Genomic DNA, 22,978 nt, shown 5'->3' on the forward strand with positions numbered 1-22,978 from the left:
CATTGTGTTCAAAGAGGTTTCCGCCGATGGAATATATCATTATTGTACAAATTATATTGAATACATATTATTGTACTGTATAATTTTTTAAATCTCAGAGTTCCAGAATTATTTAACTTACATTAGTCATCTGTTTTCATCTATTGAACAAAGAAAACTATCAATTAAGTTGATTACTAGTTTCTTAACTCTCCAAGTGATAGTGAACTATTTATACGACTTTATGGTATCACCAATAAAAATACTGTAACGGTAACAAATAATAAACATTTATTGTTAATACTGTACAAAAACTGTTACTTTACAACAATATACAACACAGTGAACAGTAATACTACTATTTACATGTACTATTAAACAATTATAAGTTATTACAATTTAAAATAATTAATGCTATTTAAAAATCAGTGTAGTAATCATTTATGATTAATGAAGAAGTTTTAAAATAAAATTTAAATTGATTTATAATAGTTATTTTGTGTATTTATAACACTATTTTAAACCAAATTTAAAGTATCTAAGATAGTTGTTATGATGATCAAAGTTAAAAACCGCTTACTCGAACTCTTACCTCAAGGCAACTAAAACTAGTAAGATAACAAAACAGGCGGTTGACGCTATAGACTTCGCTGAGCTGGCCGGCTGAGGGGCGTACATATATGAGTTACTTCTTGTGTAGGCTCTGATCAACCGGAAGTTGGGAACCTCTAGATTCACATCTCCATTGAGGTACGTCTGGAAGCGGTTCGAGAGGACCCAAAGGTTTTCGGAAGCGTCGAAGGCGAAGCTGCTGGGAAACTGGAGGAATGAGTTGTCTTCCGTGATGATCCTGCTGAAGTCCTCGAACCTCCTGGAGGTATTCCATTTTCCCAGGGAGTCCTTCTCCAGGATCGTGTAGTAGAGGTTCTGTTTGGAATCCAGGATGAGCGCGTAGGATAACCCCTGGAGGCTTCCGATGGGTTTAATGAAGGAAGATACGTCGCTTTGGAGATCTTGAACTTTGACGGAGTATAACATCTCTTCCCATGAAGGATTGAAGTAGAGAGTTTCCTGCCAGACTGATAGGGCTAAAGAGAGTTTGTTCAACTTCAATGGCACTTCAGTTCCGTTCACGATGACAGAAGTCGGTTTTACTCTCGGAAGGCCCTCGACTTTAATCGCAGATTTCGTCTCGTTCTTATAAACGATGATCGAAGCATCGAAATCGTTGACGGCACTTATGTACGCAGTCTTGTTTCCTCTGGGGTCGATGACAATGTCGGTCAGGATAGAAGCTGGACGGAGGAGTTCACGGGAGAACTCGAACTCAGACACCAGTTCACGTTTCTTGATGTCAAAGATCACCAACTTAGGAGGACATTTGTTGTCTGGCTCGCCGAACTCACGAAGTTCCTCGATGGTACCTGAGTCAGCGACCCACAGAAATCCATCAGGGTCTATCTCTATAGCTTGGACGTTCTGGAGGGAATTGCAGTCACCCACCTCTTGGAAAGACCACGATGGGAAAGGCTGGAGTCTTGGAGAAGCGCTGTTGCTCATCGGTACAGAAGACACTGTCACTAGAGTAGCAGGTACGCCGGATTTAGACCTCGGAAGAGTTAAGAAAGCGGTTTCCTCCCAAATCTTAATATTCTGGATTATATTATTCTTCGGATTGTACATCCTCCTAGCATATGCCTCAAATTTCGCTTGGGAGTTTTGCCACTCAAAGTCCAACTTGAACCATTCGTAGACCACTCGGAACTCCTCGACTGCCGCGCCACACGAGGCAACCACCAGCAACACCAGTACACCACACGACCTCATGGTAGCCGCCGCTTGACTGCCGGCTGGCCGCAACAATGCCTTGCTCCAGGCCCACCAACCATATTCCCGCTCGTGGTGAAATTCCCTCACATCTAGTGTTTACAAATCGCTGCCATAAACAAACAATTTCAACCTTCATAATGGCATTTCAATTTGTTTTATCTATATTCTAAGTAAATAGCACAAACTAACGCAAACTTAATATTTATTCAGCTAAGAATATCTATAACCCATAAATACCTAATACAAAATGTTACAAGATTCAATTGAGTCTAAATAAAGCGAAATATCAAAACATGTCAAAGTAAATATTATTAAACTGTACAAGTGATACAAAATGGCAAACCGAGTTTAAATTTGTTAAGGATTCGGCCTGAAGTTTGTTTTATTTACGCAAATGTGTTTGCCACCTTTTGTATTATTTAAGGGATTTAATAGATTCCATCTAAAAATATTCTGAAGCAAAAAATACAAAAAACTGAAATTCTATTATTGTATCTTGATTTTATCCCAAACGATAAATAAATCAAATAAAATATTCTATTAATATTCTAAATAATAATATTACATGCGTCTAAATATAATTTAAACGTTTTTTGAGTATCAAATAGTAAAGTACAAAAGATTATAAGGTGTTTTCTGAAAACATATATCGAAAAATCCACAGAAAAGTTTAACATTGTTCTTATGGAAATCTATAATTAAAACGGACGCTAGTACAGCTAGCTCTTAACATTTATACCCCCTAAAACCCGGCTTATAAGGCATTAATATTATAAACTGTGTCTAATAAAGCTAAATTGTTTGGTTTACTGTTATAAAATATTGGTTTTAGAGGATAGGCTATACTTTGCATATTACTTCATATCTATTGCTGATTTTAAATCTAAGCAGCTACATCATGCAATTTATATTTCTTAGTGAAGAAATCGAACTGCTCGTACAATATTGAAAATATATCAATTCACATAAAAATTGTGTTGATTTAGATACCTTCATAGGCATAATCAGGATTGAGTGAGAAGAGGTAAAGATTACAGCAAAGTTTAGTGGTATGGAATATCACAAGGACGAAGGAAAAGCCCGGGAATGCTTTTAAAGAGAAGCAGAAGAGTGTTGACATCTCGATGACTTCTACAGTTTGGTAGTTACGGTAAATGATTTCTTGGATGTCCGTCAAGAGTTTGTCCAGTTCTAAAGATTAACAACCCTCTGCCTCAGGCGCGAGTTCTTTGTTGTATGTTTCTCTGGTTCACTGTCAAATTGTTGATGTCCTCGTCTTAACGGTCTTCAAGTTTCCATAAAATCGCTTATTTACCCTTAAAGTTGATAGAGATCTACGTGTTCATTTTCAGCTGTTAACAGAACAAGTTGGGAGTTCACTTCTTACTTCAGGAGACCGCAGTTTTGAGCCAAGTCGTCTAGTCGTTAGAAGGTAAAGGCGGGGTGTAAAATTATGGACAGTTTTCTCACTGAAAGTGACCCCTGTTGCTTTATCTGAGAGATCAAATTATTCTTTTAGAACACTTGGCAGTCCACGTAATATTGTAATAAGAAGCGCCAAACTGTGTCTAATTTTAAATTATATACTACCAGTAGGCTACTTAATAAATAATGAATATTACATTATTATTATACAAATTTATATCTAAATGACATATCAACCTACTAAAAGCAATAATTTAAGTTCATAACGAATAAATTTATGAGGCAAATAAAATAATAAACTAGTGTTGTGTGGTGTAGTAGTTGATTTTGAAATAGTTTTGCTGGAACAGTGTATTAATATAACCTGCAATGTGCAGTCGATTATAAGAACGCATGTAGTATTGTTAATTGTGGTTATATAAATTGTAGGCGTACCAAAATTGCGGCATCAGCTACAGTTATTGGTAGACTGCCGATAGGTGGCATAACAGGATGAGCGGAAAAATATAAGCCAATGTAATCTTTAAAACATACATTGCATTTGATTTGGTAACTAATGTTTTTAGATTCACTGGGTGGATTTTCAGATATTCTGTATGGTATTTGCTCCACACTTAATTCTCTAAAAATACGAATGACTGGACAAGGGTATTCATATAGACATAAAAAAGGCAGAGCAAAATGTACTGGCACAATTTAAATCCAGTCACAAAAATATCGCAATATAAATAACCGAAGAACCATGGAACAAGCTCATCAATAAAATCTAAATTTCCAAGTGGTCTAATTTTAATAGACTTAGCCAACAAAGTCTATCTTAAATAATCAAATCAAAAGGAAAGAACAGATTTGGTCTCATTGATACTTTACTTATTTATATCTATTACCAGCGGTTACCCGCGGCTTCGCACGCAATTTCGGAGGCTTTGCACATGTTTGAGCATTTCTCGTTCGAGTGAATTATACTTCCAATATCGATGTTGAATTTGCCTTGATCCAAGAAAATATGTCTAAAAGTGTATATTTATGGCCGTTGTAATTTACTCAGGTCCTAGTATTTTTGTATCATTGTTGATTTTGTCTTGTTTCCCCGATCAAGAAAATAGGCTATATTATATAGAGTGAGACAGACCACCCGTCCTGTCCTCGACATATAGTGGTTGAACCGAGAAACCTACCTTCTTCGTTTTAACCAAAATTCCCAATTTCGACCCCAAAGAATTCGGGAAAATAATTTTTAACACAGCAAAGGTGCCATATATATATATATATATATATATATATATATATATATATATATATATATGGGGGGAGAGGTCGTTTTTTATATTTTCATGAGAAGATTGAGCCGTAATTCATTTTAAAGGTTTATTCACACTGATAATTTGGGAAAGTTTAAATTTATTTCGCTTCTTGTACACAGGGTGGTCAAAAATGTCAAAGTTAAAATGTCCAGGTTTTTTTAACCTTTTTGACAAAGTTTGGGAGAAATGATAAGAGATGTTAATCATGTCTTATCAGATTTTATATATTTTGGTTAGTCAGTCAGTTTTGTGTTGTTCATGAAGATGTGTTTTGTCATTCAAATATGCCATTTCTCGATGAAAGCATTCTTTGTTAGGTGAATTTTTACAGAAGTACACAGCTGCTGCTGCTCTGTACGCTCAACGTTACCCGGACCGTAAACATATTTGTAAAAGACTTGCTAGTCATATTCATGAAACTGAAAATGTAAAACCGGATCACAACAAAGAGAAACAGCTTACTAGACCTGTAAGGGATGATTAGGCACTAGACGTTTTAGGCTGCGGTTCAGCTCAATCAACATCTCATCTACAGGAGTGGCTACCGATGCAGGAATTAGCCAATGATCAGTACTCAGGATCCTTAAGGACAATAAAATGGACCCATACCGGATTTCATTGCATCAAGAACTGCATGGAGATGAATGACCTTCTAAGAATAAACTTTTTTGTAGCCTCATGAATATGAATATTTTTAGCAAGGTTTTATGGTACAACGAAGCATCCATCCTGTATAGAAGAGAAAAATAAATTTAAACTTTTTCAAAATGATCAGTGAATTTATCACTTAAAAATGGTAAATTCTATACCTTTAAATGAGGTATGGCTCGATCTACCTTATATTTGAACATCTTTCAAAAATGACCCCTTACCACCCTGTTCCCAAAGTGACGTTTTGGGGTACTTTTAAGTGTTAAAAATAATTTTCCTGAATTCTTTGGGATCAAAATATGGGGATTTTCTTTAAGGCGAAGAAGATGGGTTTCTCAGTTCAGCTGCTGGCTATAAATCGTGGGTGGTGGTCTGCCTTACTTCTGTTTACATACATAGGTCAGAAACCTACTTTTGTTAAAAGACAACTAAGATGGGATTTAAATTTGTAGTAAGAGTGAATAGTAACTTTGTCTTTTATATAGACGCATTACAGTACTAATCAATCACTGCATACCTAATATTTGCTAAAATGTACAGTTAAAAGTATATTTTACTACAATATTTCAGTTTCTTATCTGAATATTATTTTAATCTGCGGCCAATAGCGGTTATAGAAAATGTTGAAATAAGAAATGTTGTTACTATCAAGCTTACTATGCACTTTGAAGTTAATGTAAACAAATTGAAAACTGTGGTTATATTAATTAGATGGTTGTGCTGTCATAAAACAATGTTTACACAGAACGGTTGATTATATTTAACATACTCTTTCAAAATATTTGTTTACTGCAATGCAACTTTAGAAACCAAGAGGGATGTTTTCACAACTTTAGAGACCAAGTGGGGTGTAGTCCGAAGGGATTTTCAAAATAAAATAAGCCTATATCATAACTGAAGACTAAACGAATGAGCATATAAAATTTCAGTATGATTGGTCAAGTAGTTTTTACGTGATTGAGAAACACATGCACGAACACAAACATACATATAAACACAAACACACAGACAGGCTAGTCACCATTAGATATGTACGTAATACAGTAGCATAGATAATTTATTATTACCTGACCGATTATATTCTTGCTGAAATATTCTAGTTTTCAATTATTATTACTATATTCTGATTGAATTCTGAATATTATAATATAAAGTTTTAAATTAAAAAACACTGGGTTTCTTATATTAACCATATAATTTTGTTCTTAAGCAAACTGAATGGTTTCCTACATTAAAAAGAAATTAATGTATGATTCGTTTTCTGATTGATATATTTCAAGTACCTAACATTTCCACTGTTATTTTGAATACAGTTTACCTATTACCTCAACATTGTAAACGTAAATTTCCGAGCTCAAACAATAAAATGAATTATTTTACGACATAGTCATCGTTCTTACAACTTAAATTCGAACCTACAAATAGTTATAGTATACTTTTAGACCGTTGCACTGGCTACGGGTATAGAAATTTACTGATTTATTTTACACCAAATAATGAGTTAAAACATATTGTGATTTATCATGTTTTGGATTCATAGGCTAAGTTTTAAAATAGTTGTTACTCAAGGCTTTGCATGTTATTTCTTATTAAGTCATGGGCATATCCTTTCTAAATGCCATATCAGCAAATACACCTGCGGTCATTGGAAGATATACCCATCTCCTGATCCCCTTTAGGAAAACTGAACTTGAAGTTTAAAAGACTATATCCAATTATTAAAATATAGGTGTAATTAAATTGCAAATTCAGAAATTTGTGTTTATATTTTTTTACTTTTATTGAATTGTTAACAAAGGTTAGGATTAGTTAGTTTGATACAGTTGTTGATAAAATTGACATTGAAAGAGCAGAAAATAAATTGATAAATACAAATACTGTTTTTTTGTTAATCACATAAAGAGGCTTTTTCTACATTCCCACATCAAACTTGACCAAATATTTAATTATTAGCCAGATGATATTTGGGGCAGTGTTGCCATATCACTGCTGACCACCAGTTGTACTGGTATATTGAGACAGATCAATAATTTGTTGTACATGTAAAACTAGAGAGTGTTGGGCTCATAATGTAGCCACCATTTGACTATTTGATGCAGGGTGTTCTGATTTGTTTATTCTGAGCCTTTCTCCGTGCGAACATGGTTACCCCTAAGACCAATGTAACCAGTTCCACTTGTTTAACCCTCCAAGTGGTAATTTAATCACTTTAAAGTGCTGGGCTGTTTTGAAGCAAAAGTACATGGTTTCTTAAAAGCCCCTTTTCAGATACAAATAGACATTCAAAGATCATGTGTTATATAACATTCTTTTCAGAAAAACATGCTTTAGGAAATAAAGATAATTCAAAACACTTACCACTTTTCTCTAAAAAAAGTCTTGATGAGTAGTAGATAATTTTTTTCTTTTTGTTTTATATATATATATATTTACATTTGACTGAAGAAACAGTTAGATTCTGATCGCTGCACTACCCTCTTTCTTTTTCCCCTCAGGGGCGGTCTTACTTTCGAGGCTGTACGGGTAGTGGCGACCCCGAGGTACCCTAGCTAATGCTCCAGATCCCTTCTCTTCTTGTTCTGGAGGTCTATGGCTGGTACACTTTTCTATGTGTCAGCCTATCTTTCTTCTTCACTCTCTTCTATCCGAGGTAAACTTCCTCAACCCTTCGATTTAGTTTTCCTTTCATTTCTCCCACTAGGGGCCAAGCCACGGTGGAACAGCATAGGCCAGGGCTGAATGGCTGGTGGCAAACCAGTCGGACTATGCGGACTCTGGATACCGGCGACCCTCCAGTTTAAAGCAGCTTACCCAGGCATGCGGGGCTCTGTCTGGGTCGACCTTCCATTCCCTAGCTACTCGTGGGAACAACATGAAGAAAAATAACAAAAACCAAAACCAACCAACCCTTGAAACGGTTCCTGAAGCTGTTTCTAACCTACCTCTTCCTGCTGAGGTAGCTCCTGAAGCTACCTCGCATACACTATCACCTGGTAATACAACTCAAGAGGTTGTTATGCCAACATCCCTACCTTCTCCTCAACAAAGTGCCTCAGGAACACAGGAGGTTCCAATGCAAACTGAAGCTCCCATACATGGCAAGGCTTTATCTGAGGATGGTAGTACAAGCGCTGAGGAAGCAAAAGCCTTTCAAGACATGGAAGATCAGCTCCTCAACAGCCCAGGCACTCCCATGTCTACAGGTACGCTGGATGACGCCACAGAGCAACTTGGCAACCTTAGAATGAAGAGGCCTCATCTCACCACAGCTCAAAGGAGAGAAGCACTCAAGGCTAAACTTCTTGAAAAGGGTGAAGCTTTTGACCCTTCCAAGTGGAGGAGGGAGAAAAAGAAGAAAAAGAACAAAGAACGGCAGGCGGTCTCAACTCCGGGCCCAACTGCGGGTACCAAGGCGGGGGAGGGGTCGGCCAAACGCCCCAGAGGCACCTTGGCCACCCCACCCTCCGCTGAGGGGCCCGCAAAGAAGGCTAGGAGGGAAACCCAAAAGCCGGAAGCCCACGATCCCGAGGCCTCTGGTAGCACATCCAAGGCTACCTACAGAGAGGTCGCAGCGATCAAAATGGCCATAGCCCTCGATGGCTACCCTGATGCGAAGCATAGTGAAGAGCAAGGAGAAGCCATCGAGGATGCAATTATGGAGGAAATCCAACCCCTGGAGGATGGTTCCGTTCCATCTTTTGCGGGCACCTACCTAGAGGAAGGTGTTTTAATTGCTTCCTGCATTAACGAGCACACCAAACGTTGGCTGGAAGAAGTAATTCAAAGAATAAAACCTCTGGGAGACGACATCTCTCTGAGAGTGGGTCTGCGTAAGGACATCTTGAGGTCCACTAGGGTGTTTTTCAGAGCTCACCCGAAGCTTCTGAAGAAGACACCTGAAAAGGTACTTGAAATGTTTGAAAAGCAGAATCCCAACCTAAACGTAAACGAGTGGAAAATCCTTCCATCCAAGCCAGATCCGAAAGGTTACGGATTCGTCTGTTTCCTGGACGAGGTCTGCTACAAGGCTGTGAAGGCTTCCAACTGTAGAGCCAACCTAGGACTCTGGCAGGTCTCAATTGTCTCCTCGACAGGCAAGGACAATGCCACGAGTCCTACAAATCAACCTATAGCACAGTAAGGCTGCTTCGGCAGCCTTCTGCCAGTTCTTCCTCCAGGAGGGATTTGATCTGGCACTAATTCAAGAACCATGGCTTCACCAAGGGAGAGTGGCGGGCCTAAATGAAACCAAAGGTAAGTTAATCTACTGTACCTCTCTAAGGAATGTCAGGACCTGCATCCTGTTGAAGAGAGGCTTAGATTTTCTAACCCTCAACGAATTCTGCTCCAGAGATCTCACTGTGGGCACACTGACCTGGAAGAATGGAGGCATAGTACAGAGCACAATTGTAGGCTCCGTATACTTGCCATATGATGCCAGGGAACTCCCTCCATCAAGAGACCTAGAGCTCCTGGTGGAAGAAGCACAAGCCAGACATCAACAACTACTTTTAGGTTGTGACGCCAATGCCCATCACTCTGCTGGATGGGGCAGCACCAACACTAACCCCAGAGGTGAGGCACTTCTACAATTTCTTCTAGTAGGGATCTATTTGTATGTAATAATGGTAACCGCCCTACGTTCGTAACACGAATTAGACAGGAAGTTATTGATATAACAATCTGCACACAAGGTATACTTGGAGTGGTTGATAATTGGCACGTAAGCGAAGGGGCCTCATTATCAGATCACAGGTATATCCGCTTTAACTTGCAAGGTGAAGCTGCAGAGGTCCTCTATCGCAATCCCGGGAGGACTGACTGGTTGGGCTATAAGTCTGACCTTCAGTCACAGTTGGGATCGGTAGGTGGAAGGGTGCGATGCTTCACAGACATAGATCAGATAGCTTCTGACCTGCAGAATGCTATAATCAACTGCTTCCACGACAATTGTCCATTGCGACGGGGGAAGAGTCGAACCAATACCAAGTGGTGGACTGCGGACCTCGCTCGCAAAAGGGCTAATGTTAGGAAGCTGCACAATCAATGCAAAAGGAGCCGTATCTGGGAGCCCTATCATAGAGCTCTAACAGAATACAGCTTAGCAATCAAAAAGGCAAAACAAAGTTCCTGGAGGCAGTTTACACAGGAGGTAAATGAATTAAGCGCGGCAGCTAGACTGCAACGTTTATTAGCCTCAGGTCCAACCGGTCACTTGGGATCTTTAAGGTCCCAGGGAGGTCAATACACTTCCGGGTCTGGTGACAGTCTCAAACTTCTCCTTGAGACTCACTTCCCTGATTGCATCTTTGAGAATGACGATACTGGAACGTCTGGTAACCATGAGGCGGGCTCTTGGCCAAGAGCTGATCGTGGTAGCTGGGCCATTGCCAGAAGGATTGTCACTCTCTCTAAAGCCAAATGGGCAATTTCTAAATTTGCCCCTTTCAAATCTGCAGGAGGGGATGGAATCTTTCCGGCCCTGCTTCAGCAAGGGCCGGAGAATCTCCTCACTCTTCTATGTGAACTATTCAGGGCGAGCCTAGCTTATGGGTACATACCACAAGTCTGGCGTCTCAACAGGGTGGTCTTTATCCCTAAAAAAGGGAGAGCGGACTATTCTGTCCCTAAATCTTTCCGTCCCATCAGTTTATCTTCGTTTCTACTGAAAACATTAGAAAGACTGGCGGAGAGGCACTTGAGAAAGGGAGTTCTCTCAGACACTCCCCTTCATCGCAACCAACATGCATACCAGCAAGGCAAATCCTGTGAATCAGCACTGCACCAACTAGTCAGTAGGATTGAGGATAGCCTGTCCGCCAAGGAATTGGCATTGTGCACCTTCATGGACATTGAAGGAGCTTTTGACAATGCTAAATTCACTGCGATGGTAAGTGGAGCACAGCGACGTGGCCTCGAGCCAGCTCTGTGCCGGTGGCTTAGGGCCATGCTGTGCTCCAGACGGATCAGGGCCGATCTCAATGAAGAATCGCTTGTGATCGCACCCACAAGGGGATGCCCTCAAGGAGGCATCCTGTCACCTCTACTGTGGAATCTAGTAGTAGATGGTCTACTTGAGGACCTTACTAACAATGGAATCTATGTCCAAGGATATGCAGACGACATAGTCCTTATGGTACAGGGAAAATATACAAATGTTGTTGCTGATATCATGAATATCAACCTTCAACATGTACACAACTGGTGTCTTGGAGAGGGACTGAAAGTAAATCCCTCTAAGACAGTAGTTGTACCATTCACTAGGAAAAAGAACCTAGAGTCTCTTTCCAGGCTGAAACTCGCATCCACACAGCTTGAGTGGTCAAAGACAGTCAAATATTTAGGACTGACTCTAGACCATAAGCTTACGTGGAATGACCATCTTAACAATATCCTGCACAAAGCAAAGTGGGCGCTTATGACGTCCAGGAGACTTGCAGGAATCTCATCATGGGGCATAAAAACCCATATAGCACTATGGCTTTACAAAGCAGTTGTAAGGCCCCAAATCACTTATGGTTCATTAGTCTGGTGGACAAAGGTGAATCAGGTAACTGCTAAAGCCAAGCTTGAAAGCTTACAAAGGCTTGGCACAATCTTTGCAACCGGAGCATTTAGGAGCAGTCCTTCAGCGACCCTCGAGGTGGCTTTAGGACTTCCGCCTCTTGATGTCTACATAAAAGCTGAAGCACGCAAGTCAGCTTATCGGCTGATGGTTGCTGACTTGTGGAGGAATGGCACGTCTAGAACGGGCCACGGCACCATCACCGAAGCTGTAAACCCAAACGCTATTCTCGAAATGGTCTCAGACATAATGAGAACGGAGTTCGTATTCAATAAGCCATTCTCTGTTGACTTCTACTCCAGAGATGAGTGTAAATCGCAAGATAATATCCCAACAATAAGAAAGAGCTTTGTCTGGTACACGGATGGCTCGCTTATTAAGGGCAGAACCGGATATGGAGTGTTCAGTCAATCCCCTAGAACTGCCCTTTGCGGCAGTTTGGGACGGAACTGCTCCATATTTCAAGCCGAAATCTATGGTATCCTGGCCTGTGCCAACCTAGGCCTCTCCAGAGGGTACCAAGGAAAGAACATCTACATAATGTCAGACAGTCAGGCAGCTCTTAAAGCTCTTGACTCCAACAGCATTTCATCCAAGCTTGTGTGGGAGTGCTTCGACACTCTCTGCAAGCTTGGATCACGCAACTTTGTACGTCTTGGTTGGGTACCGGGCCATACAGGCATAGGTGGCAACGAATGCGCCGACGAGCTTGCCAAAAGCGGAGCAAGCATGCCATACACTGGTCCAGAACCGAGTTGTGGTATAAGCAAGTCAGCTGCTTACCAAAGTATAAACAAATCGTCCAGGAAGACACACCGCTTGCGGTGGCAGAGTCACCAAGGACAAGCACTCGGCAAAAGACTGCTTACTGACTCTAGCTCCGGCTTCACCAGATGGCTGATGGGGCTGGGCAGGGATCAGGTTAAGCAAGTGATTGCCTTGATCACTGGACATGGCCACTTCAGGAAGCACCTAAACACTCTAGGTTTACGAAATGAGGACTCGGAGTGCAGACTCTGCAATAAGTCTGAAGAGACTGCAAAACACATAATACTGGACTGTGAGAGACTGGGAGCAAGGAGAAGGGCTCTTTTCGGTGATAAACAACCAGGCGACGAACCAGATGCTAGTATCGGGGAAAAGCTTCTTAGCCTAATTAAGGGCACAAAGATAGGCTTTTACCCCTCTAACATCAAAGGGGCACACAATAAGCTCAGGTTGACGTGTGAGGATCTGTGAATCCACCCCAATATCCCAACGCAAAAAAAAAAAACCCTCTTTCTTCTGCCTCCCCCTACAGGCCTCCTGAAGTGTTCTAAGGCACTGTAGCAACCAGGATGAACACCACAATCATATCCAGGGCACCAGTACCGACTACATGTTTTTGAGAAGTAGATCATATAACGCACACACAAAGTTTCACACCAGTCAGTCGCACCAGGTTATGGGCACCATCTCCAGCTGATTGGCGAGTGCGGCAATAGCTGACAAAACAGCTGACTGTTATTTTTCATTCTTCCAAAGGCTTACAAAATAGAGCCAGTGCGTAGAGAAATCTCTCCTACGTTGTACTATGAAAATTATGGAAAAATTAAATAAACCATTTTACGCTAATTTAACAAAAACGAACATATCGCACAGTGCGATAGTAGCACTTTAAAGTGGTTCGAACATATCGCACAGTGTGATAGTAACGCTTGGAGGGTTAATAGATTGAAATCAGGACTCTCAAAAAAAACCAGGAGATAGTAAAGAGTTACACACCAAATTTCAACCCTCTAGGTAACCTTGTTTGACAGCTATTGTGCATACAGACAAACAAAAATTGGATTTTGTCATCAGCAACTGATGGACGAGGCTTCACTAAATTCTTAGCCAATAATTGAATCTTCACATCTTAAAATTCCTTTCACCCCAAAACTGTCAGTACCAATAGATGGGCATAGGTCATCTCCTTCAGTGCTTGTTTGCAATTCTTTACATTGACAAACACTTCAACACAATGCCAGTTTGCTGAGTTTGAGCAGCTAATAAAAACAGATAGATTGTCAACAGAATTAAATCAAATAACCACTAAAAATCAGTGTCTTGATCATGTCAACTTTGTATAATTTATTGGGATATTCTTGGGTAAGAGTTCACTTTGGATTACCATGTGGACTATCTCTGCAAAAGGTTACACACAATCTGTTATGCACTTAGCCGCCTGACCGTATGTATAATAGGGTCCTCTCTGACTTACTCTCTTACTCTTGTGGTACAAGTACTTTTGAGATGGGTGTACCATCTCAGTATCTCAGTTTATAAAAGGCTTCCTCAGTATCTATGCAACATGACCAGGCCAGGCCGTGTATTTTACAAAAAATTTAAAAGTGTATTTTATAAATAATTGTTTTTATTTTGTTGAATGATAATAGTATAATCTGATACATTATCTTATACTTAATAGCAAAATCTTCTTTTAATTCATTAAGTTTAATGTATTTTAAAATAAAATATAATTTGACATGTTCTACTTTAAGTTATACATAAAACAAACTTCAACTGCCACAGTGAAGGATCTTCTTCGAGAATAACATACACATTTACATTACAAGCTCTTGTTGTGTAGGAAGAGGTTCCAGTAGACATGCTCATTGTTATAACTTGTTACATCCACAATGTTAGAGCAACTTAGTGTAACTCTTATGTTTTCTCATCTAGATACCAATGCAGTCATTTGTTTTACAGTTTCTACAATAATGATTTATCCTTATTTTCAATCACCCTCTTACTACTTTTTAAAATAAATTTCATTCATTCACCATTCATTTATAAAATGGACAACAAAATGATTATTTACTTTTTAATGAAAATATTTCATTTGTACATATTATTTATAAATGCTCCTGAATCATTTTGGTTGACAAAATAATTTTAATAATACATTTTCAGGGTAAAAATTTCACATTCTGACTCTTTCCCACTGAGAGAGTTAGGTCTCAAATAAACTATAACCATTTAAGAATCATAACCTAACACAGTTTATTGTTACATCAATATCACAATTGCTCTTAAAATAATAAGGTAATTAAATAATTATTTTAACAACGTTTGACGTTTTTTTTAAACTGGATGTATGACCCCCGACACTTGGTACGAGGCACTATGGAGGAGGCACTTGGAGGCTGATGGCACTTGCGGGCTGCTGCGCTTGGACGGAATGTGGAGAGTAGAGAGATGCCTTTAGACAGGCGAACTAGAGCCTGTAACATGTCCAAAATTAAGTTGCAGAACTGTAATTACACTTTGTTGGAGAATCAGATTCAGAGCATTTGTCTTTGAGCTTATAAGATAGAAAGATAATACATAAATGCTGGTTGAATAATAAAAAATTGATACATCCCATCAAACTAGTGTATGGTATTCTTGAATCTGATAAATGTGGGGAGAATACATATTTAAATGGTGGTATTTTGCTCAAAATTCATCAGATTAAGTTTAAAAAAGGACTAAAATCACAACATAAAAAAATGCAGGTGAGCAATAATGGTTGGAAAATGAGTTAACTCAGCAAAAAACTGGACACAAATATTAGAAAACATCAAAGTAAAATGATTTTAATAGGGGCTAGGGTAATAAGTAAATAAATACATACATTTCACATATTCACTTGTTTTTCTTTAAATTTTTTCCCAACTCTTTTTTTGGCATTATGATACATAACTGATATAATATATGGTCACACACAGAACTAAAAGACAGGAGTGAATTTTTGAATTCCAGCATTAGAGAAATTCTTATGCAAAAAAATCAGGACTTTATTGCAGTAATTTTGAAGTAATTAAAATACTGAATTTTATAATTACATAAAATGCTTTGTTGTAATAGTTATACTATTATAGATAAAAACAGGTACTCTGAAATCAATTTTCACTAGCCTATTATCAAACAGTCAATAGACTATGTAGCAACATTTAACTTATACAACATAATTGTTTTATTGGTTGCATAAAAGTAACATAAAACTTTTCAAAGGGGAAACTAGAAACTGCTTTTACTAATTTTAGACCTGTTTAAACACATTTTTTAGATTTTATATACACTTATACAACACACTTTGGGAAGGTTACAGTTAAAACAATACATGTGAGAAGTTTGAAATTTATTTGTTCCAACTCAGCATTGAAAATTATTGGAAGGATGTTATTCAGTTAACATCATAAATTCAATGATGTTTAATTTGTTAGTAAATTAATGATCAACGATTCAGTATTCGAGAATTTCTTTCAGCAAAAGTTCTTATGTAATTACGGACATTAGTATGAAAGCAGATGCAAATAAGATCATTCAAAACAAGATCACCCTTGAAAACTGTGTATTAATACTTCTTTCAACCTATGGATTAGTAGTTACTAAAAAGCAAATTACTAATAAGTAAAAAATGAAATTGTTAAGTGGAAAATGTGGGGAAATAATTGTGTGGGATACAAAAAAAGGTTAAATACCACTGGAAGAGGGAATTGAGAAGCAACAGGCAAGTTTGTGTAAATAATAATGATGATAATGATAGTATGATTTCCAAATGATTGGTTAACAAAATCCTTGTAGCAAACAAAATGTAACTAAAAGTTGAAACAGTGTACTTTTGGAAGTTATCTGGACAAAAATATTCGTATTTTCTTTTTATATCTTAATAATCTTAGTATTTTATGCAAGATAAGGCATATATACAACAAGAAAAATATGTTACAAGGATGATAAAATTTTACAGCAAGATCAGTTTGTAATTCCAAATAACAAACCATGAAGACCATGAATGAACACACAACATTGTACCCTTAGTACATTTTTAACTTAGTAGGCTGTTTGAGTCATAAGTATACTGGCAGATGAACACAATTAATTATAAGTTAATTGAAACTGAATTTAATGATAAATATATTATTTCTTAAGGAAGTACACAAAGTAAATATTTATGTACTTCGAAAACTTGAAAGCATGGTGAACATTTTATTCTGGGATTGAAACAAACAGTGAACATATATTTTAATACTCCTCAACATATGGTGTACCCAAAGGAGAAGGGGAGCATTTCACAGCGAACTTAATTTTGAAAGTTAATTAAAGGAACTCAGAAGGTTTGAATTCCAAGGGATGTTATATTCAGCAGTGGTGTAGTCCAGGGAGGCCTTGGGTAGGAAAAGTCTTCTTTTATATTTTTAAAAACACAGAATATGTTTTTACTAATAATTCACATTCAATTTAATTTTCATCAAAAATGTAGAACTAGATCAAACAAAATTAAATTCTGCTGAACGCTAACATTGTAAAGCAAAAATGATAGATGTTCAAAGTGACAATGGAACATACTATACTTACACAACCTCAGACAGAACAACATGAGACGAGATGAGATGATCTAGAACAGATGGTAATTTATGTTAAGATTAAAAACATGAATCAAGCCCAAGCCCCAGATGCTGAGAGTGATGTTACTCCACCAGTATAGAAAAGCCACAAACACATTTGTAATACAGTGTGTTATTGGTACCCCACCCTCGTAATATTGTCTGTTAAGGTTGTGCAATAGGTTTTTTGATGGGTCGTCTTTTTAATAATAATTTCAGAGTCACTTCCCTTTAAGATAACTTCCTTGAAAATTAAAAAAATATTTTTAAACTGTGTATAACTCCAGGATTGTACCCTATATAGCATTTAAAGAAGAAACTTTAGACAATTGTATACTACTGCAAAAAGTGCAGAAGCATTTTTTAAACTTTGTGCCGATCGAATGTTTTCACAAGCCATTTACATTATCAGCACATAATTTTTTCATTTTGAAAACTTATAAATATTATTTTTAAATAGATATTTAACCTTCTTCTATTTTACAAAAATGTTAGTTATACTATAAGGGAATTTTTTGAAGACTTTTTCTAAGTATTTCAAAGTTGTTGAAAGGTCACAAGTGTCAACACTTAACTAAACTATGTTCACTCAAGACAAAGCAACCAGCAGACATGCAACACCAGCACCGACTGAACCCCCCATCATCCCACACCATGGTGCATTATAATGTAATTATTACTCACTTTCACGTTCGTGCACAGTGATATCACGTCCGAAAATGTCCAAGATCTGCAGGATCACTCCGTTACTCCAGCCGAACCCTGTCTGGGCCTCGTACTCTCCTCCCGATCCAGTCTGCCCCAGTAGCTCCACATCATACTGTGGACAATACATTTAGTAATATTTTCATAGCTCTGGGTCAAGCTACAAGTATATAAAATTTACCGTGGTAAAGACCATTTTAAGTAAAGGTTAGTGCTGTATCAAGGGTAGGCGTTTTTATCCCCCATTAATATTTTTACCTTCAAATTTGAAAGTTGCAGCCAACAGGAAAACACATGTATACCTTAAACAATATTTGATTGCTATGTTAAAATTAAATAAAAAAACTAGTATTATTAACCCTCTAACCAGCATATACCATATCAATGGCATTAAGAACAATTCTGTAATGTATAATCTATATAACCTGGCACTAAACATACATTTAGAAGATAATATTTTTTTCATAATTTAATGTTTTGGTTTGTTTTACTTTCTATTGGCTACTTTACTCATTGTCTGATGATGAAAAATGTTTTTCCACGAACATCTGTGAACAGTTGACCAAAATGTTTTTCGCATTGTTCATATTTGCTACGTATCTGGTGTTCATACTGTTGATTCAAAATTTGTTTGTACGTTTTATTGGAAATTTACAAGATTGGATAATTGAAAAATGGTGAAATGGTAGAACAAATTTATCCAAAAAACTAGTACACCTTATGAAGGATTATAAAAAGTTTTTGGAAAACTTGTAAAAATGCAATTAAAAGAATATAATGATATTCCATGAAGGTTTATTATGATAATTATGAACAATAAGTTATATATCAGTTGAATTTATATCTAAAAGTGCTAGAAAAAGTGCCAGTACATTTGGAGAAAACCATTCAATCCCATAGTCTAAAGGCAAGAGTTAATTTGCACTTTATAAGCTCATAGCTGTTTAGTCTGGTATTTCTTTTAATCGATGGAGGATTTTGTTCCTAAAAAACAAATTAATTACAGTCACATTAGTTTTGTTAGAGGTCAAAATGGGAAAATATAAAAAAGGTTAAAAATTGTAATGATATGTTTTTCTCAGATTACATTTTTCCTTGTTTAATACATTAAAAACCGACAATCAGACACATAAATAATAGTTATATTATCGTCAGGCCACTAGATAAAGAGACTGAAAGTTATCACTGTACGGGTCTGTTATGTGGTTAGCTGATGCTGGTTTAACATTTATTTACATTTGAATAACACATTTGTTTTGAGGTGATAAACGGACACTACCTGTTCAAGAGCTAATTTGAAGCAGATGATGGGTACATTTATTTGCATATACTACTTTGACTATGAAAAGGAACAGTTATTTTTAAAGTTTTTTAGAGCTAGATAAGATTAGCTAATTTACTTTTGAACTTTATAAATTCATGATTATGCCTAAAACTTTTTAAACAGTTCCTCAAGCTTTTGGTGTTGTGTACACTTAAGGCATAATTTTTATTTATATTTCTAAATTTAAACGTCACACCATCAATTAAAGTTAAATGGTTAAACCTTTACATGACATGGATCTATTAAGATACATCATCCTGATTGCTTGTAGCCTCAATTGTGTGAAGGACCGTACTCTGCTTTGGGAAAAACATTTGGCCTGGGCCCGTTGTGTCCCGCCGCCACGTCGTCTGTCGACATAGTCCCTTCAAACAGACCTGGCTCGGGCCCCGGTAAAATTGTCAGAAAAAACTGATCCGAGTACGGGTCCGGTAAACTCCACTATATACCACCAGGTAAAGAGTTAAAGGAAACCTTTTCTCACCTTTTCAAACATCTTGTTAAAGATCATGTATCCCTTGTAGTTGGACCTGAGCCATCTCTCTGCGTAGAGTCGTGCAGTCTCCGTAGCTGCAGGGGTTTGCAGCCGTAAGAGCCCTTCAATCAGGATAGACTGCAGAGGGGGCCAAGCGTTGGGGAAGTCCCATTGTTCTCCTGATGCATAGAGTGATGTAGGAATACCACCTGGACAACAAAGATTGCATGATACCTCTATTCATGTTTGCTACATTTGTATGTTAGATATAATAGAATATGTTATTTGTATAATAAAACAAAATGTTTGTGTTATATTCTTTTTATTTTAATAACTAACTTTTTTTCAAGCTTGCCCTAAGACACCTTGTGTTTGTCACATTCTCTGTGTAAACTTTTATTAGTGGAAAAATTTGACAATAAATGTACTTTGTATTTTTTTAAATAGTTCTTGCAAAAAGCAAAGAATCAGAATCAAAGAATAGACAGTGGTCTATAACGAATGGTGTCGACAGGAATCATAGAGATAATCATAATTGCAATTTCATTGACAGTAATTGTGAGAAATCTCCATTTCCACTTCCCATTGCAATGTTAAATTTCATGGACTCCAAAACCTATTGCAAGAAGTGATTGAATTTTATGTCCTTTGTAGTCTTGTTATAACTTAAATTTTACAAACCCTTAGAATCAATATTTTAATAACTGGCCATTAATACTGATAACCCAATTATCCTGGAAACAGACGATGTTACAAACTGGTTAAAGTAAATGTCATAGAAACCTGTCTTAAAATTGAACATGCTGAGAAATAGAGAAAATATTTACACCATCTTATGCCAAGTGATTTTTAGAGCTCAATCTGTTAAGATAAACTTGGACCATAAAATTGGTAGATTTGTCTAAAAAATGCATCTAAATGTGAAAAACTAATAAAAAAAACACTTGGAAACATAAGGCTGATATAGGCAGAACGATGATCTTTATATCTAGAGGTAAAATATTTCTTTGTGTACCGTACCTGATCTATACTCAGGGTGGGTAATTGTTACAAGTACAATTGAATAAAAATACAGTTTTTTGTTGGTTTGACTAAAACAATTTGGCAAACACTATGTTATGTAAAGACAAAGTTTTGTTCCTGTCAAAGAAACATAAAATAGTATGATCCGGAATCAAAAAGAAATCGATGTAGTGAATAAAATGAAGATAAAAGGGGCTAAAGAAGTTCACACCTCGCAGTATCAGATCTTACAGGAAGGTAATATGAGATAGTTCACATTTACCCATCTGAGACTCAAATGATTAAATTCCAAAATTGGCCTTCTAAAATAATGGCCACTATTTTTTGGATAAGAAATATTGGTCATTGAATATCTCTTAAAAACACACACACACAATAATACACCACTAAACGTATCATGCACCAGTTTGAAGAAGTGTGAGATGTTGCAGGGAAGACTTTACAAGAAGTATAGTCAGCAAAGAGTTTTAGTTTGACAATGTCCCTGTTCATAAGTTGTCAAGTCTGAGTGATGTCATGTTCCAAGAAATCAATCCATACATTCTACAATCCAGTCTTGACTTCTACCCAGGGGACTGTTCTGCTCATTGGCTAATTCTCGGATGAAAATAGAAATAGAAATACCACACCTAGAAATACCACAGAACGGTTGAGGCCCTGTCATGTTGAACACTAAGCCCAAGTTTGCTAGGACATCAGTTATTTAATTCCCAGAGACTCCTTAATAACCATGAATGCAACACACAGTTGCATTGTTGATTCTACCAGGGGAAGAAACAACTCAATAGCAATCCCAGACAAGCTCGGAGTTGAACACAAATGAGTCCAACACCTTTAATGTTGCCTAGCTATCTGTGAAAATGCTAATCGTCTTACTCCTATACCACAGAAGATTCTCACAAGTGATTACTATCTGTTCAGTAATTTGAAAAAGTACTTACATTGACACAAATTTGAGGATTAGGATCAATTGAAAGCTGTCTGTTTTCTTTCAAATAATACTAAAAAAATGCAATTTATTGCTGAAAGAAAGAAGAAAGTATTGCTCAGACACCACGCTGACTGACCTATATACTCTCCTACTTTGCTGTCATTGAGGTAGGTGATAACTCTCTTGCTCAGCTCTTCCTTGCTCTTGGTATAGCTACCGGTCCAGAGAGGGGCAAAGTTGCTCATGTAGAAGTAGTCCCGGGACTTGAGGTTCTTGAGGTCGTAGTCCAGCCACATACCTCGGTCCTCTCGCCACAGGATCTGTCACACAAATTCCTGTCATTCACTAATATTGTTTATGTTTACTAAATCTATATATTGGATATTGTGCAATGTTTTTGCTTTTAATTCGAATTTGAACAATACCATCATCAGGCTCCTTTAAGAAGCCAAATCAGGTGAACAGGTTAGTTGACATGATCTTTAGAAATACGAGGGCTATTCAGAAAGTAAGGAACGTTTCCACCTGACGCTATGCTTGTGCTAGGCACCTTAGTCAGCATCCAGCCATGACCATGGGAACAACTCCATGCTGCCCGTTTGTTTTATATTCAAATTTTAAATGTGTGCTGCAATAAAAAATCCCGCCAGTTATGAAGTGTGATCTGTAATTCGATGTTGGTTGACAAAAAACTTAAAACCAATATAAATTCATCGTAACTGTGTGAAATGTACAGGAACAACGTAAGTTCCTGAGACTGAAAGTTCTGGAAAATTGTCATCCGAAATTTTGGTTTTGCAAGACAAGGCCCGATCTCACATGGCAAACAGTATGCAAGAACTCTTGAACTCGTTCAAATGAGAAGTTTTTCTTCATCCCCCTACAGTCCTGATCTTGTTCCAAGTGATTTTCACTTGTTCTAAAAAATAAAAACCTGGCTAGCAACACAGGGTTTTGACAATGATGAGGAGCTCCAGGTAAGTGTAACTGAGTGCAGACCCCACAGGGAACAAAGTTCTATGGAATAATGGTTTCCAAAAAATTTACAAACAGCAAAGTTCTTGTTGGCAGGGGCCAAAGAAGATTATCAAATTGTTTTAGATTTGTTATATTGTAAAATCTGTATTTCTGTTAAATACAGATGGGAATTAAATACTAATATGGATTATGATATGGTTGCTATGTAGCCATGTGATTGAATTATTTATTTTTTCCCTGTGTACATGAAGAAGTTACCAGTTCTTTAAACTTTGTGCTTAGTAATCCTGTTATTTCAAATCATATAATAATGATGGATTTTGTATTGAAAGATGGTAGTTAAACAATGAGTAATTTAGTACAATATCACAGTTAATAAAGAACAACAAAACAATCTA

At 37.3% G+C, this 22,978-nt stretch overlaps 2 protein-coding genes across 9 annotated transcripts in view; both read right to left on the reverse strand.

The window, feature by feature from the left end:
- Positions 1–249: 249 nt before the first annotated feature.
- LOC124354419 (protein yellow-like) lies at positions 250–1,833 on the reverse strand. Its single transcript, XM_046804857.1, has one exon. The coding sequence runs from the start codon at positions 1,804–1,806 to the stop codon at positions 568–570; it is 1,239 nt and encodes a 412-aa protein (XP_046660813.1). The 5' UTR covers positions 1,807–1,833; the 3' UTR covers positions 250–567.
- A 12,920-nt stretch (positions 1,834–14,753) lies between these two features.
- LOC124354420 (trehalase-like) overlaps positions 14,754–22,978 on the reverse strand; it is an 86,350-nt gene continuing 78,125 nt past the window's right edge. For all 8 annotated transcript variants that reach the window (XM_046804866.1, XM_046804859.1, XM_046804863.1 and 5 more), the window contains 4 exons: positions 21,739–21,922; positions 19,658–19,857; positions 17,829–17,964; positions 14,754–14,999 (listed from right to left, as the gene is read on the reverse strand). In XM_046804866.1, coding sequence (XP_046660822.1) covers positions 14,980–14,999; positions 17,829–17,964; positions 19,658–19,857; positions 21,739–21,922 — 540 coding nt within the window. In that variant the 3' untranslated portion in view covers positions 14,754–14,979. The remainder of the gene's footprint in view (positions 15,000–17,828; positions 17,965–19,657; positions 19,858–21,738; positions 21,923–22,978) is intronic.

The sequence above is a fragment of the Homalodisca vitripennis genome, chromosome 2 (genome assembly GCF_021130785.1).
Source record: "Homalodisca vitripennis isolate AUS2020 chromosome 2, UT_GWSS_2.1, whole genome shotgun sequence".
Taxonomy (NCBI): domain Eukaryota; kingdom Metazoa; phylum Arthropoda; class Insecta; order Hemiptera; family Cicadellidae; genus Homalodisca; species Homalodisca vitripennis.